At 37.8% G+C, this 15,565-nt stretch overlaps 1 protein-coding gene across 1 annotated transcript in view; it reads left to right on the top strand.

Annotated features, from left to right (window-relative positions):
- Positions 1 to 8,679, top strand: part of LOC107744424 (transient receptor potential cation channel subfamily M member 3-like) — a 121,163-nt gene extending 112,484 nt beyond the window's left edge. Inside the window, 8 exon segments of the mRNA XM_016558067.1 lie at positions 521 to 649; positions 1,102 to 1,353; positions 1,461 to 1,635; positions 4,647 to 4,797; positions 5,039 to 5,232; positions 5,647 to 5,779; positions 6,707 to 7,068; positions 7,071 to 8,679. Of these exon segments, the coding sequence (XP_016413553.1) occupies positions 521 to 649; positions 1,102 to 1,353; positions 1,461 to 1,635; positions 4,647 to 4,797; positions 5,039 to 5,232; positions 5,647 to 5,779; positions 6,707 to 7,068; positions 7,071 to 8,182 (2,508 nt within the window). The 3' untranslated portion in view covers positions 8,183 to 8,679.
- The last annotated feature ends 6,886 nt before the right edge of the window (positions 8,680 to 15,565 follow it).

The following is a 15,565-nucleotide window of genomic DNA, read 5'->3' as shown; positions in this document are numbered from 1 at the left end:
AAGATACAATACCATTCAAAGGTTTTGGGGTTGGCAAGATTTTTTAATGTTTTTGAAAGAAATGTCTTGCGCTAACAAAGGCTGCTTTTATTGGATCAAAAATACATTAAGAAACAGTAATATTGTGAAATATTTTTACAATTTTAAATCATTATTTTCTGTTTGAATATATTTTTAAAATGTGATTGCAAAGCTGAATCTGCAGCAGTTACTACTTCAGTCTTCAGTGTCACGTGATCCTTCAGAAATCATTTGAATATGCTGATTTACTGAAAAAAGTATTCATTTAAAAAATCTTACTGAACCCAAACTTTTCAACAGTAGAGTACATTGAAAATTAAATAGAAATAGTAATCGAATTTAAAGAATTTAAAATTCAGAAGTGTTATAACCTTGGTGTAAGTAAAACTTAATCACAGTCGGATTGATGATGTATTCTCACTGTTTCACTTCTTCACTGTGAGCTAAAATGGGCCAAAGTGTTTTTTCCCCCTAATCATGATGCTGTGTCTTCCCACAGTTGGCTTATGTAGGATACTTGATGCTCTTCAACTATATTGTTCTGGTGAAGATGGACCTGTGGCCCTCTCCTCAGGAGTGGATTGTTATTGCCTACATTTTCACCAATGGTATCGAGAAGATGAGAGAGGTGAGACTTCATTAGACCTCAGTGAGCAAAGAAAATAGTTTCCTTCGATCCCTGAAATGTGGGAAAATATTAATTATTATTATTATTCATAAGCAATGTCTAATAATTAAATTTATATATAACTACACAGCTGCTATTCAGTTAGAAACTCCAAAATGTGAACTGTATACAGTCTATTACTGCCCTCTTGTGGAAATCAGTAATTGCAAATACTTTTGCTTTGTGGAGTTATGTGCCTGGTTTACGTTGTTTTGAAAAGTTCATTTGCCCAATATATCCATCTTGAAATATCACCATTGTCAACTGCATTTTTAAATATGTTAAAATAGAAAACAGTGATTTTAAATTGTAAAAATATGTCAGAACATTATTGTTTTTACTCTGTTTTTGGTTAACCATTTTGAAAAGGTCATTTGTCCAACATGAAGGCTTTGACTTCTCCTGTCTCTCAGATCCTCATGTCAGAGCCGGGAAAGCTCCTGCAGAAGGTGAAAGTGTGGCTGCAGGAGTACTGGAACATCACTGACCTCATGGCCATCCTCATCTTCTCCATCGGGATGGTGCTTCGCCTGCAAGACCCTCCCCTGATGAGCTACGGGAGGGTCATTTACTGTGTCAATATCATCTATTGGTACATAAGACTGCTTGACATCTTTGGAGTGAACAAATACCTGGGTCCATACGTCATGATGATTGGCAAGATGGTGAGGGAGACTGATAGAGAGCTTTAATAATTGCAAAATGTTTTATGGTTAAAATGGTTTCTAATGGTCTTATTCCCTTCCTTTCTACCTTCTTCGCGTGAACATAGATGATTGACATGATGTATTTTGTGATCATCATGTTGGTGGTGCTGATGAGTTTCGGAGTGGCGCGGCAGGCTATCCTCAATCCCAATGAGGACCCGTCCTGGATGCTGGCACGCAACATCTTCTTCATGCCATACTGGATGATCTACGGAGAGGTGTTTGCTGACCAAATCGACCGTAAGGCTGGCTTATTACTAACATTTACCTTGGGTACAGGCATGGGCATTTTGGGTATACTCGAGTTCACACTCAAGCACAGCACCTCAGGCTTTACGTCTCATTACTGGTCAGCTTGTATGAATAAATGTGGAGAGCTGTTCTCTGATAGAACAAAGGTTCCCAAAGATATGATGAATATATATGATGAATGATAGTTGTGCTTGTGTGTTTTTTTTTAAATGGTCTCATATTCTGTAGATGGCTGCACTTATATTGTCATTACAGGATGATATGGATCAATGCTGCTGTTTCAAAATGGTCTTATGTGTTCACTGTAAGACTGCAGATGGAGAAGAATCAGCAACAGACTGAATGAGAAAAACACTCCTAACATACAATATTTAATTTTTTTAAATTATCAGTATATTTTGATGAGATATTTACTTTTTAGAATTTGTGATTTTATATCAAAGCATAATGATAGTAGAATTGAATCAGGTTGTATTATTCATGCCCAGGGCAGAAGATGAAACTGAGCTCTTAACTGAACTATATCTAACCCATATGCTCTTAACGTTTGATACACATTGCATTACACCAAATACACAAAATAATGTTCTTTTTAGCAACATCATATGACCCCTTTAATATCAAAGCTAATAATAATAAAAAAAGTTGAGACACAGTTGAGAATAATTATGTTAGAGCATTGGAGTAAGTTGGAGTATTTCCCTGGGATGTATAATGTACTTCTGATGTCATTTTTGATACTAACAGTTAAAAGTTTCAATAAGATGTTTTGATGTTTTTGAAAAAGTCTCTTATGCTCACTAAGGCTGCATTTACCTGGTCAAAAATGCAGTAAAAAAGTATTGTTGTGAAATATTATCAGAATTTAAAATAACTTTTTTATTTTACTATATTTTAAAATGTAATTTATTCATGTTATGTCAAAGCCGAATCTTCCAGCCATTACTCCAGTCTCCAGTCTTCAGTGTCACATAATCCTTCAGAGATCATTCTAATATGCTGCTTTGGTGAACAAGAAACATTTCTTTTTATTAACAATGTTGAAACCACTGATAATAATGCTTAATGCTTAATTAAGCAATATTATCAATGTTTTAACATTATATTAATATTAATGCTTAATATTTTGTGGAAACCATGATATATTTTTTCCCCACTATTCTTTGATGATACAGTAGCATTTATTTGAAATATAATTTTTTGACAATCACTTACTGCATCCTTGCTGAATAAATGCATTAATTGCTTTCAAAAATAGGTCAATCTTATTCACCCCAAACTTTTGAACAGTGAAATATTTAATTTATAGTTGAAAATTTTAAATATGATTTGAACCATGCATCGGACTGAATAAAAGAGAGTCAAATGACAGTCAGAAAGATACATACAAAGGGTGAGCCTATTTCAAAGTGGCAATTATGATCAGAATGAATGATTCTACCTACTTCTAGGTTATTATGAATAATAAAGATGTTTGACTTGTATATTACCCTGTAACCCATCAGGTTTCGAAGCAGTAATGTTATTTTATCTGGTCAGATTTCTGTCTGAAATAAATCGGTACACTCATAGTAATGCAGTGTATCAGTCACAAGGACTTGTGTATGAAGTGTATGCTGTAGAGTTTAAGCGTGTCTTTGTGTTTTCTCATTAAGTAGTGTGTTTGCTTGGTGTCTGCATACTGTCGATTGTTTGTTTGTGTGTGCTGAGAGATGGATGGCCCAAAGATAAGAGAGCTGAAATAACGCTTTCGTTCTTTGTTTCAGATGTGAATAGTAGGAAGCTACAGCACAAAGTGAATGACAAACTCTGGCTGGTCGAAAATTACATTCGCACTCAAGGAACTGGGCGTAACATTGGTCCATCGCATATAGGCAATTTCCAATATATAAATTCTGCTAGATTTATCTCAGTTACAGAACCATTATACTTTCACGGTCATATCATCACCTCATCTCCGCCCCCCTGGTGGTCATTGAGTGTGTGACACCCCTGCACGGCACTGCAAGGCTAATGGCCAGGTTTCCATGGTGGGGCAAATGTTCAAGGTGCTATGCCAGCTAAATTGTTTTTTAAAAACCCAATCATGGAAACTGGAAACTTGGATAACGCTAAAGTCACCATCATGAACCTCCCACAGCCAGCTAGCACTGACTGACGTTCCATTACTCTGGTGGTTCTTCAAAGTCAGTGTAATTTCCTTCTCATTTCACAATGTAAACTGAACTTACCGGTGGAAAACCTACTGGTTTGATATTACGTGTTCTGCATATCTAATAGAGCATGAGCATCCGTGCCCATTTGCGTGTCCTCAAATAAGCTCCAAATACTCAAAAGCCCATCTCATATGTCCACTGTACATCCTTTAACAACAAGATGCATTTGCCTCCTCTCATCAATATGAAAGTTTTTTCACGTGGTTCAGTTGTCAGAGTTTTTGGCAGAATAAATTTGGAATTAAAAAAAAATTAAATGAAAAATAATTGCGAATTTAAGATAACCCATGTTACTTCAGTTCTCTCACTTTGGGCTTCTGAGTGTGATTTTAAATATTGAAACTAGTAAATGTTCTCACAAATATGTAAATTAATATGAACCTGACTGACTTTCCTCTCTTTGAAAGCTACAGCAACTGAACCATCCCATTTGGAAAAAACGTATGATGTATTGTCAATACATTCTAACCTGCGCTACAAGCAACCATCAAAAAGACTGCTGTACATTCAATATCAATATATTTTAAACATTGCATATGTTTAAATATATTGGGGATGCAATTTGACATGTGGAATATATTTGAATTTCACAACTCGGTGCATATAGTCTTTCCATTCAGTTTTTATCCACAACCCACTTTTGACTGGTTCTTTGATTTTGGTGTTTTTGCGCATGTGTCAGAGAGGGAGTGAGAGATTGTCTATTTTCTAAAGTGACCGTAATTGCTAGTTGCTTGTTCATTTAAATTTCGGCAACACTCAGTTGTATGTTTATTTTAACAGCTCCATGTGGCCAGAACATCACCACAGAGGAAGGAGTCATCGTGCCTCTCCCACCCTGCAAAACCGGTGCTTGGATTGTTCCCGCCATCATGGCCTGCTACTTGCTGGTGGCCAACATCCTTCTGGTTAATTTGCTCATTGCTGTCTTTAAGTAAGTTGAATTAATATTTATATTTTATGTGGTTTTCTGGACAGACCTTTTAATGACAAAATATTACTTATTACTTACAAATACCAGCCTTTTGACTAATGGTGCAATGAAGTTTTTTCCAGTGCTTTGCAGATTTGTTTGCAATATGCATCAGGTAGTCAGCAAACAGACTGTGGGGGGTTAATGAGCGCACCTTTTCAAGCTGAGCTGACTAAAACAATGTTGTCTTTTATTCTCACAGTAACACATTCTTTGAAGTGAAGTCCATCTCCAACCAGGTGTGGAAGTTCCAGAGGTACCAGCTGATCATGACCTTCCATGAACGTCCTGTCCTTCCTCCTCCTCTCATCATTTTCAGCCACATAACTATGGTCCTCAAACACCTTTGCTGTCGCTGGAGGAAACATGATGAGGATGAGCGGGACTATGGGCTGAGTGAGTGATAAAATGCTGTTGCAATATACTGAAAGCCTCAAAATGACAGCAGGAGTCGTTTTGTTTTCTCAGATCATACAGCTAATGAGAGTGAAACCAACTCATGTCGACTTAAAGATTCTCTTTGATACCATCTTTTGCCAAACACGATTGTTTTGTAATAGTGAGACATTTCTGTTCGAAATCATTAACTTTTGTGCCTCTTATTGCTGTGCAAAAGTTACATACAGTATATGTTGCACAGCATGCATACTGCATATTAATAAGGTATGGAAACTAATATACTGGATTACAGTGTGCTAAAGTGTGCTTAAAAATTTTCAAATAAAAATAAAAGTTAAATTACACAGAAAACACTTGGACTTCACTGTTAAGCTATGAAAAAGTGACTGACAAAAAACTCTCCCCCCACAGAGCTCTTCATTACGGAAGATGAACTGAAGAAGGTACATGACTTTGAAGAGCAGTGCATGGAGGAGTATTTCAGAGAGAAAGATGACCGCTTCAATTCCTCCAATGATGAGAGGATACGTGTGACATCTGAAAGGTTACAACATTTCAGACAACACAACAGAACGTTAACACTTTAAACTGTATTTCAAACCAGAGGTCTTCAAGCATTTTATGGCAAGGACCCTCAAATATGATCACCCCCTTGCAAAGTATCCCCTTCCTAAAATATAAAGGCAGCTATATATATTTGTTATGCATACAGACCCATGTATGGTTTATGAGAAAAAATATTAAGAATATTAAGTTGTGTTCAGAATTATTTAATTGGCTTTTACATGGTCACTAAAGCCCAAGCCAATTAAAATTAGGATGACTTTTTATTCTAACCATCGGAGTAATTTTAGATAAACCTGACGCGAAACTTTTTAGTTCAGTTCAGATTTATTTGTAAAGTTTTTTTCACAAATATATGTCATTCCATGTGCATTAAATATATATAATAAATATTTAAGTGTGACATGTTAACTTTGAGAACCCTGAAAATTAATTTTGTAAACTCATTTTCTTTTCTCTCAAATTTTCGGCAAGCCCTTTAGCACCCTCTTGTGGCCCCCATTCAAATGTACATACATACAAATACTATTTAATTATAAATAAAAAATACAAATAAAATAAATTAATGTTCATCACTATTAATAAGCACTTAATTATGTACAATACTGTTCAAAAGTTTGGGGTTTGTAAGAGTTTTGTTTTTGAGCCTCTCGTGCTCACCAGGGCTACATTTACATTATTTGAACAAAAATACAGTAAAAACAGTAATATTGTGAAATTCTATTTCAATTGAATCAGTTAAATACATTCTAACTGAATAAAAGTATTCATTGTTTAAAAAATACTGATTCCAAACATTTGAACAGTAGTGTATTTAGTGTAACATAAAAAATAAAGTTAATAGTTGTAGATTTTCGTAAATGGCCTCAGGAATACTTATGAAATTGTCTAATCTCTGATCACTCAGGGTGGAGAACATGGCGATGCGTCTGGAGGAAGTGAACGAGAGGGAACATTTCATGAAAGCGTCCCTGCAGACTGTGGATATCCGGCTCGCCCAGATGGAGGAGATGATCGGCCGCATTGCTGTGGCACTGGAGCGAGTTGCTGGTATGGATCGAGGCGAAGTCAACAAAGCCCGGTCCAGGACATCATCTGACTGCACAGATACAAATTACATCCTGCGCCAGAGCAGTTTCAACAGCCAAGAAGGCAATTCCTACAGGCTACAAGAGTCTCTGGAGCAGGGTGGTGAGGAATCCATTTCCCCTACATCTCCGACCGCTCTGGCCCCACGTGTCCGCAGTCACTCCTTCTACGCAAGCCACTCCTAGAAGTCTTCCTTAAAGACAGATTGTTCAGCCTCCATCGGGCCAACAGCTCACAGTCTGTGTCCTCAGGAGCAGGTCCCAAAGAGTCCAAGCCCACACCTTTGAATACTTTATCTGTGCAGCAGCAGCTTCGCCCTTCTTCCTGCATAGACATCTATGTTTCTGCCTCAGAGGACGTCCCGCCCAATGAGAGCTTCTTGGAGCCGGTCCGGACAGTTCCATCTCTCGCTCGAGACTCATCTCTCCATTCTGAGATCATGGAGGTGGTGCTCTCAGGGGGGCGGGACTGCAGCAGAAGGGCAGGGGGCAGTGAAAGACAGTCGGATGGTACGGTCCTGTTTGAGGACAGCGCCGCCGCTGACCTATCGCTCTGCTCTGCCCACCTGCTGCCGGATACCTTGCCCCCTTGGGACCTGGACCCCTCGCCGCCACCATCGGCTGGCGTTCTCGAGCGGTCCAAGAGCAGCCGCTTCCTGTCTGCAGCAGGGCCTCTGTTTCTGGACGAGCCGCCATTAGTTAAGTCGCACAGCCTGATGTTCACGTCACGTGGTTACTATGGCGGCATGGGCGTGCAGGTGAAGGCAGCCGAATATACCAGCATAACAGATTGCATCGACACCCGTTGCGTCTCTACCCCTTACCCTGTCCCAGAGAGGTCTGATTCACCTGGAGGCTCTTTCACATTCGATAAGCCCCAGGACCTGGGCGTCTCACACCCTGAGAGAGATGCTGAGCTCAGTCATGCAGAATCTGATCCAGAGGAACCCGCAGAGGGGTCAGCAGACACAGGTAAGGGGGGTCAAAGCAGCAGTGGGGTAACAGGCGCAGACCTGGGCTTGGGCCTCGCGCTGGGCCCGTTTTGTTCGCCGATTTCTAGACTAGAGCGAGCAAACAGCTGCTCCTCTTCGGAGGAGTCCCACTCCAACATCTACTCCCGAAAGAGCTTCTCCATTAGTGAGAGAATGGACAAGGGTCGTGGAAGCTCAAGGAATCCTTTCCAGAAGGCCAGAGCCGGGGCAAGGCTGGAGGGTAAGACAGACTCGCTGTCCATGAGGAAACTGGCCAAACCCTCGGCGTTCCAAAGTTTTGACGGCAGACACAATTACACGTGATAATGGCATACCAGTAGTGATGCCACTGTACATCTAGTTCCTGTAGGATGGCTCTACCTCATTTAAAATCCAAGGGCCAGTCCGTTAATTAGTACTGTCTGAGTGAGTAATTAGCTGTACACTGGAATGTTTTATCATGGGTATCAACTTTTCTGTTATAACACTGCAATGCAAAGTGTTCTTTAGAATTCATAGACTCAGAAGATGACCACTGCCCTTAGGCTAACATTAGTTCCCAGCTGAGGTGAAAACCTTGAGATTAAGGGCCTGTTAACACTAAGATGAATGTTCAGTATGAAAAAAAATGTCATTTAAGTGAACGGCTGTTAATGCAGAATTTTATTTTAGGAGAGGTTTCCAATATCTTTTTCATTGCACAGCAAAAACAACAAAATAAAAAAAAATGGCCAACCAATAAGCTTTTTGGTCACATGCCCACAGCCACTGCTGTTACATAAACTACAACTTAAGGGGTGGTCACAATACACTTTTCATTCCACTGACTTCCATTCATACGCAAGCGAATGAAGACGCAAAAAAATTTGCTGCCTTCCCAAGTTCAAGTTTGGTTAACTGATATGCAACCAATAGAAGATCGGAACGTAATGGCATGACCTTGTAGCTGAATTAAAAGAACATACATTTTTAAGTGTTGAATTTAAGATTTTTAAAAGACACTTCAGAGTGTGACATCATATCAGGACAGTTGTAGTGTCTGAAGAAATGTTGTATGCTCAAAGTGAGACCTTGGCTTTAGTGACGCTCAGCAACAGACTATTTTGCAGATCCTTCCTCTGATATATATACTGTTGCTTTGGAACCACCTTTTGGCTCTGTACTCCTGTATTTGGTGTTGTTTGATAAACACCATAGCAAATTAAAGAGGTGGTTCACTGTTTTTTTTCTAGAAAACGAAGCGTTTGAGAGAGGCGGGGCATAGAGGACCTACAATAATGTACAGTATTTGAAAAATAATGTGTTTTTTGAACATTAAAGCATGTCAACATATTCTGTTACACCAAATACACAAAATAATGATCTTTAAAAAAGCATCATATGACCCCTTTAAGACTAGTGTTTCTTTTATTACACTTTATGTATTTGGATCTGTAGATTTCTATTACAATACATATTTTTAAAGGCAGTTTCCTCAAAATTAGCATTTTCTCCTGCACTAAGCCATAAATCTCTACTTCATTAGCACTAACACACACCAAACTTTACAGCTTTATCTATATTATGAAGGTTTCTAAAGATTTCTATTCCTAACAAGGTAAAAGTAAAAAGGTATTTTTTTTCCTAGCTGTTGACAGTATTTCCTGAATTATGGAGCAATAAAAAGAGATATCCAAATTCTAATATTAAATTAAACATTTATTATTTAAACATAACATTTCAGAAAACTTTTAATAAAAATTAATTGTTTTAATCTACAGTGATTTTTCACATAATTTACCTTTATTCCACACCGCTCTGTCCCTTCTCTCAGAAACACCCTGATCATTTCCTTCTTTTATGAAGCCCCTTCCGCAGAAATAGGCGATGGGCTCTGATTGGTTAGCTAGCCCAGTGTGTTGTGATTGGCTAAACTGCCTCTAGTGCGCGTCTAAATGTCCCACCCCTCACCTCAGCGGCATGTGCTCCGGTTGTATTGTAAACAATGGCGTCGTTAATATCGCTTAGCAGTTTGCGCCCGATTGAGAAGCATAGGATATTATTGATGAGGATCATGCAGAACCTGTGCAAGCAAACTGCCAGAATTTTAAAAGAAGATATCTCCGTTTGCATTGAACTTTCAGCTTCGTAACTTTGCAGATATTGTTTATGCTCAAACAGCAACATTACACACTAACTAACGTTAAAAAAGTGAAATCGCAATGAACCACCCCTTTAAAAAACTTTTTGAGTGGCTGTTGGAAAACATGTAAATATAGATACGAAAGATTTGACTCTGTGTGACAGGTGAGCTTCAGAAATGAGAAGTATTCATTAAAAAAGCATTTTATGTACCAGGGTAACTTTTCTCCTTGTTTATAAGCGCCACCTACTGTCAGGGAGTGATTTTGTATTTTCATTCAGCCTGCCTGCCATTTTTTGCATAGGTCTGACTTGGAACTGAATATTTGTGCTGAACATTTGTGTTGGTGTGAACAGGCCTTAACACAACCTTGCAATGCAACTTACTGTTTTACCTTAGATGAGTCACCCTCGACACAGCATGAATCATGCACTCTCTTCATAGACTGTGTATCTCTACAGGCCAGATAGAGTGATGGTTTAATTCCAAAACAATTGAAACGTAAATGAAAACAGGTCTTTTGACAGTTCCAAAAATGTAATGCTCAAGTTTGTTGTGTATACAAAGATTTGTTCTGTCAACCCACACACTAGATTAGTTGAACATACACATATCTTCCCTAAGATGTTGAATGTGGCGTATAAATGGTTTTATGATGACAAGATTAACCCTTTGGAGCCTTGAAATACTTCTCGGCCCATGTGGGTGTATACATCTGCATTCAAAAAGCTTCATAATCATTCAGCAGACAGTAACGGTATATGAGGTGTCTGAATACAGCATAAGTTTGTGCACAATTTCCACTCTCACTATTAAACAGATAAGAGATTTTAAAGTGTTAAATGATCATGTTTTGTCTTTTGTAGTTTGTTTTGATCAAAATATATCACAGCAGGGCACCCATTTGAGTATATCTAAAAAAAAAAGCATGTTTGGTATGGAATGCTAGTTTACTGCTAACTGCGCTGTATAAACTATACTGCATACTATTTAATAATAGTATGTGGAAGAAGTAAACAGTATATGATGATAAATGTTTCAAACAGTAGTATGCTGCATTGTTGTCACAAAACATGTCTATATTGCAAGTTCAATTTGGAAATACCTATTTAACTCAATTTTATGTCAAAATGTTAAACTCCAATTGAACAGTCAAACACATTAAATTGTCGCCTACAGTATTATGCAGTGTGTTCAGGTTGTATCCTGCAGGTAGCAGGTCATTTAAGTATTCCCATTCATACAAAAAAGTGCTGCAGTGGCAAAATATATAGTAGTGTGATCGTATGCCATTCCAAACATACTTTTCAGACTGTTGCAAATGCATAGAGAAGCTTTCAAAACTGGATTTAAAAGCAAAAAGCCTGGTTGTCTTCATATAAGTGTATGTTGTTTTACACAGAACAGGTAATACATGTTGACTTGCTATGCAAGACGCCACAGAGAGTCGGTCGATTAGTAAGAAGTGTTATGCACTTTAAAGCAGGAGTTCATTATGCACACCAGTCTCATCACTAATCAACCTGATAGTGCAGTGTTTCATTTGGAAAGATATTAAAAGCACATCAGCGCAGTTGAGACAGGGACCCCTTCAATGTTAAATATGTCTTTCTCTGTTAATATGTTAACATTATGGAAGGACATAATAAACACTAGTACATAATATTCTCTTCTATTTTCAGCGAGTTATATGCCTTGGCAATTTTCTTCCTCTTTTATGGTTAATCAAGATATATATTTATGTTTGGTTTATTGTTTATAATGAAAAAAAATTTATCATAGTGCGCATTTAAAAGGACAAGGAGATCTGACTTGTCCGTTTTTAAAAATGGCATATAAATCAATCAATCAGTTTAATTAAAGTAGAACAATTACTACTCGACAATACACTGTTTTAAATTGCTGTTTAACTTAAATCAAATGAAACAGTGCAGATTAAAGCAATACACAAATGTGCTTTGTATCTCTGGCATAAATCCAGTGTACTATTCAATGTAGTCACTTTTTAGTAAATGAATTACTCCAGCCATTCCGTTTGCACCACATGTATCACTCATAGGATGTATTTTATTTGCCTTACCGATGTGCAACACTGCTAAGAGATTCGAAAACATTTATTACAGTCACGGTGTTCTGAGATGTAGAAATGTACACTTGGTGTTAGAGCTTGTACTGTATGTGAACCAAAAGCGAAATACTAAAAGACATTATTTTATTTTTTGTGCATAGCAGTAATTTTAATCACTGTGGTTTTCAAATATCCAATGATCTTAATATCAATATTAGTACGACATTCACTATGTTAATCAGATTTGCTTCATTTTGTATGATTTCAAGCTTGATTTTCTACTTGGGCCTGCTGTCCTTCACAGAGAAGGAGCTAATACTTCTACAAGGTGATTATACTGCAATGAGCCTTAAATTGGAGGTGAAATGAACACGTGAACAATACATGGGCCCTTAAAACATGCTGTATTATTTTGGATAATGTCTTTTAACAAACCCTCTTGTTGGACTGGTTCCAGCAAAAGATGGAGAGGTCATTTGATTTTCTAAGTTACTGAATGCAAGTTTATCTCACTATCCTCTGTTTTGCTCTCTTGTTAAGAGTTTTTGTTTGGGATAGAAGAGCAAGCATATTTATGAGACTTGTTTTTCCACATGTAAATATTCTGTATATGATCTGTAAATCTTTCTGTGGATGTAAAAAAACGAGTTTAATATAATGATAGGATTTTACGAGAACGTTTCTGTGTGTCTGATAGAAGACATTACACTATGACAACCTACCCAGTGTGCCAAAATGATATGACGACTTATAACTTCATGTACAGTATTTTCTTAATATTTTCCTATACTGTAGCATAAAAGGTTGTGAATTGTATACCACTTTAGTCAAGTTTCCCCCTCCACTTCTTTTTAAACTTATTGGTGAGCACTTGTCTGCTAACAAGTCCAAGCACATGTTTTCTGCAATAATGCTGTAGTTTGAACGGAAAGATCTTAGTTTACTTAGTGTCTTTAAAATGCATGTTGTTCTTCCAAAAGATAAGAGATGAGAGAACAGAGAGCGGGATCCGAGGACTCTTGTCCTATAGTAGAAGGCTAAGTATTTGGATGCAAATACAAATGTGTATACTGTATTCCTCAATGTGAATAAGACGTTTGGCATGTATTAACAAATAAAAGAATATATATATATATAATTCAAAACATCATTGTGGTTCATTTTTATTATTGTTTACTTTAGTTCCAGTGTAATTATGAAGAGCTTGTCACATTATTTCCAGAGAATGGCACCTGGTTTATTATGTTGAAAAATAGAAGCATGTGTAAAGTTTCACAGCTCCCAATTGTCTACTTCGGCCTTCGTCGAGTTCAACAGGCTTTGGTGAGTGTGGTCATTTTAGATGGTTTCCCTCATTTACATTACAAAACCATTTACAATATAAATTTGGAACTTGATTTTGTATATGGTGGTGTTGACCCATATTGAGTGATAGCGTGGAGAGACGCATTTTTGGATAAAATAGAAACAAGAGGTTGCACCCAAACACAGGCGAACACGTTGAACAAATGATTCCAAAATAATTATTTGATTTTTATTTACTTGGCCTATTTAGTCCCACGTCTCGAGAATTACCTGTCTACAGAGCGTATGCCTCTTGCATCTTTACTAGTAGCTTTGGTACTGTGTATTGATGGGTAAATGAAGCCTCAAGAAGCACTGAGGCTTTCCTCTTGACTGTTTCGGGAAAAGATTAAAAGCTTCGCGAGTGTCGAAAACAGCGCCATCTGGTGGTTAATAAAAAATATAGCAGCCAAAAGCCTGTCAAAGACACTCCGTAGCCATAGGACGAGGCAGCGACCACAAATTCCATAGATCGACTCATGTTACGTGCACAAATAAAAGCCTAACTGTGTGTTTGTTGAATTTCTCTCTGATAAAATAATTTACCCATTAAACTGTGGCATTAAATGCCAATATAAATATCAATATGATGTAATAGAAGAATAATGTACACATAGGCCTATATGAATTGCATATGCCAAATATATATATATTTTAAATAATTTGTATTCTTCATATTTCTTGTATGACTGGGTATTTAAACATGTAATTGAATAAGTCTGAATGAAAACTTACTCGTAAAGTAAGATCTGGGGTTTCGAACATTCCGACACGCGCATGTGATTGGACAGAAAGTGAGGCTTCGTTTTTCGAAGCGAAACTCAATAGAACGCTCCATAGCAACAGTTGCGCCCATGACGTGACTGTGCCGCCGCCATTTTGGACTGAAAACTACACAAAAACTCCGTAGAATAGGAGCCAGTCGCGCTTGACCAACTTACAATAACACATTTAAAATATATATTTATAACAATATATATAACAATAACATATAAATATATATATATATATACTTTAAATATATATGTATACTCTTTGACAGAGCTTCGTGAGGAATTGCGCTGCTTACTCGATACGCGCTTTGAAGCTTCAGTGATAGGTAACATCACTAGTACTTTACATCCCTAAATTCCACAGAACAGCTCCTTCTTGAGATCGGAAACATAAGCGTGACTGCATTAGAGCGGAAGTGTTGCTGGCACTGTGCTTTCTGCATCGTAGGGAGGCGTTCAAGTTCATTTCTAGTTCACGGTACATTCTGTTCCACAAAAACAGACACGTGTGTGGGGGACTGGTTAGAGCGCAATAACAACAACAACGTGACCCATCTCGTATTGACAGCGTTGTTAGAAACGAGATGATTTATTACACGAGTTAACATGTCGTATGTTGTTTACATGCGTCGTCTTTCAAATAGTACAACAACAAAAAAACACCTGGATTTCATTATCCTGCGATAATGAAATCTCATTCCCATGACTGGCAACACTTACCAAGAAAAGTAAGGCTTTTCCTAGGCTGTCAAGAGCGTACCATCAAGTGTTGTTAATAATAATAGCAATAAACAAGTTTTATGGTACGAAATGTGTAGAAACATCAGATATATGAAATGCTCAATATTTAGATGTTTACAGAGTATTCTGCTTAAGTGTGTGTTAATAGGATTGTTGATAGTCTCGTGTTGTTCTCTGTACTGTAGCAAAATGTGGCTACGCTTTTTGGCATCATGCCTATGGATAAACTCTTGAAATGGGGTCGCAAGTGTTGTTCCCATATTTTCCTAGAACTGTCTCTCAGTGTGAACCTCCGTGAGTCCGGAGATTACTCCGAAAAGAGTCGTGTAACGTTTGCTCTCATTGGCTAATTTCGCCTTCTCCAACGGCCCTTCGCAAGGGCCCGCCTCAAAACTTCTATAAGCCATGCATGGGCAGCACAACCTCTGCTTGCACGCTTTATTGAAAGAAAGGATTTGAAACGTGTTGCTCTCGTGTGTTAGCCATCAATTGCTCAATGCTTCTGTGCGACCAGCTTCCCCTGAAAGCTGAGATAAAAGAATGCATTTCAGGTCGACGGCAGATAGGGGTCCCTTTTCGAGGAAATGGATATTACTGTTTCCATTTAAAGTGGTCGTGACCTTGTGAGGCAGAGTTCAATCATTTGAACACAGTTATAT

This window comes from Sinocyclocheilus rhinocerous, unplaced genomic scaffold (genome assembly GCF_001515625.1).
Source record: "Sinocyclocheilus rhinocerous isolate Xijiao unplaced genomic scaffold, SAMN03320098_v1.1 scaffold196, whole genome shotgun sequence".
Classification (NCBI taxonomy): Eukaryota; Metazoa; Chordata; class Actinopteri; order Cypriniformes; family Cyprinidae; genus Sinocyclocheilus; species Sinocyclocheilus rhinocerous.
This window is presented reverse-complemented; position numbering and strand designations above follow the sequence as displayed.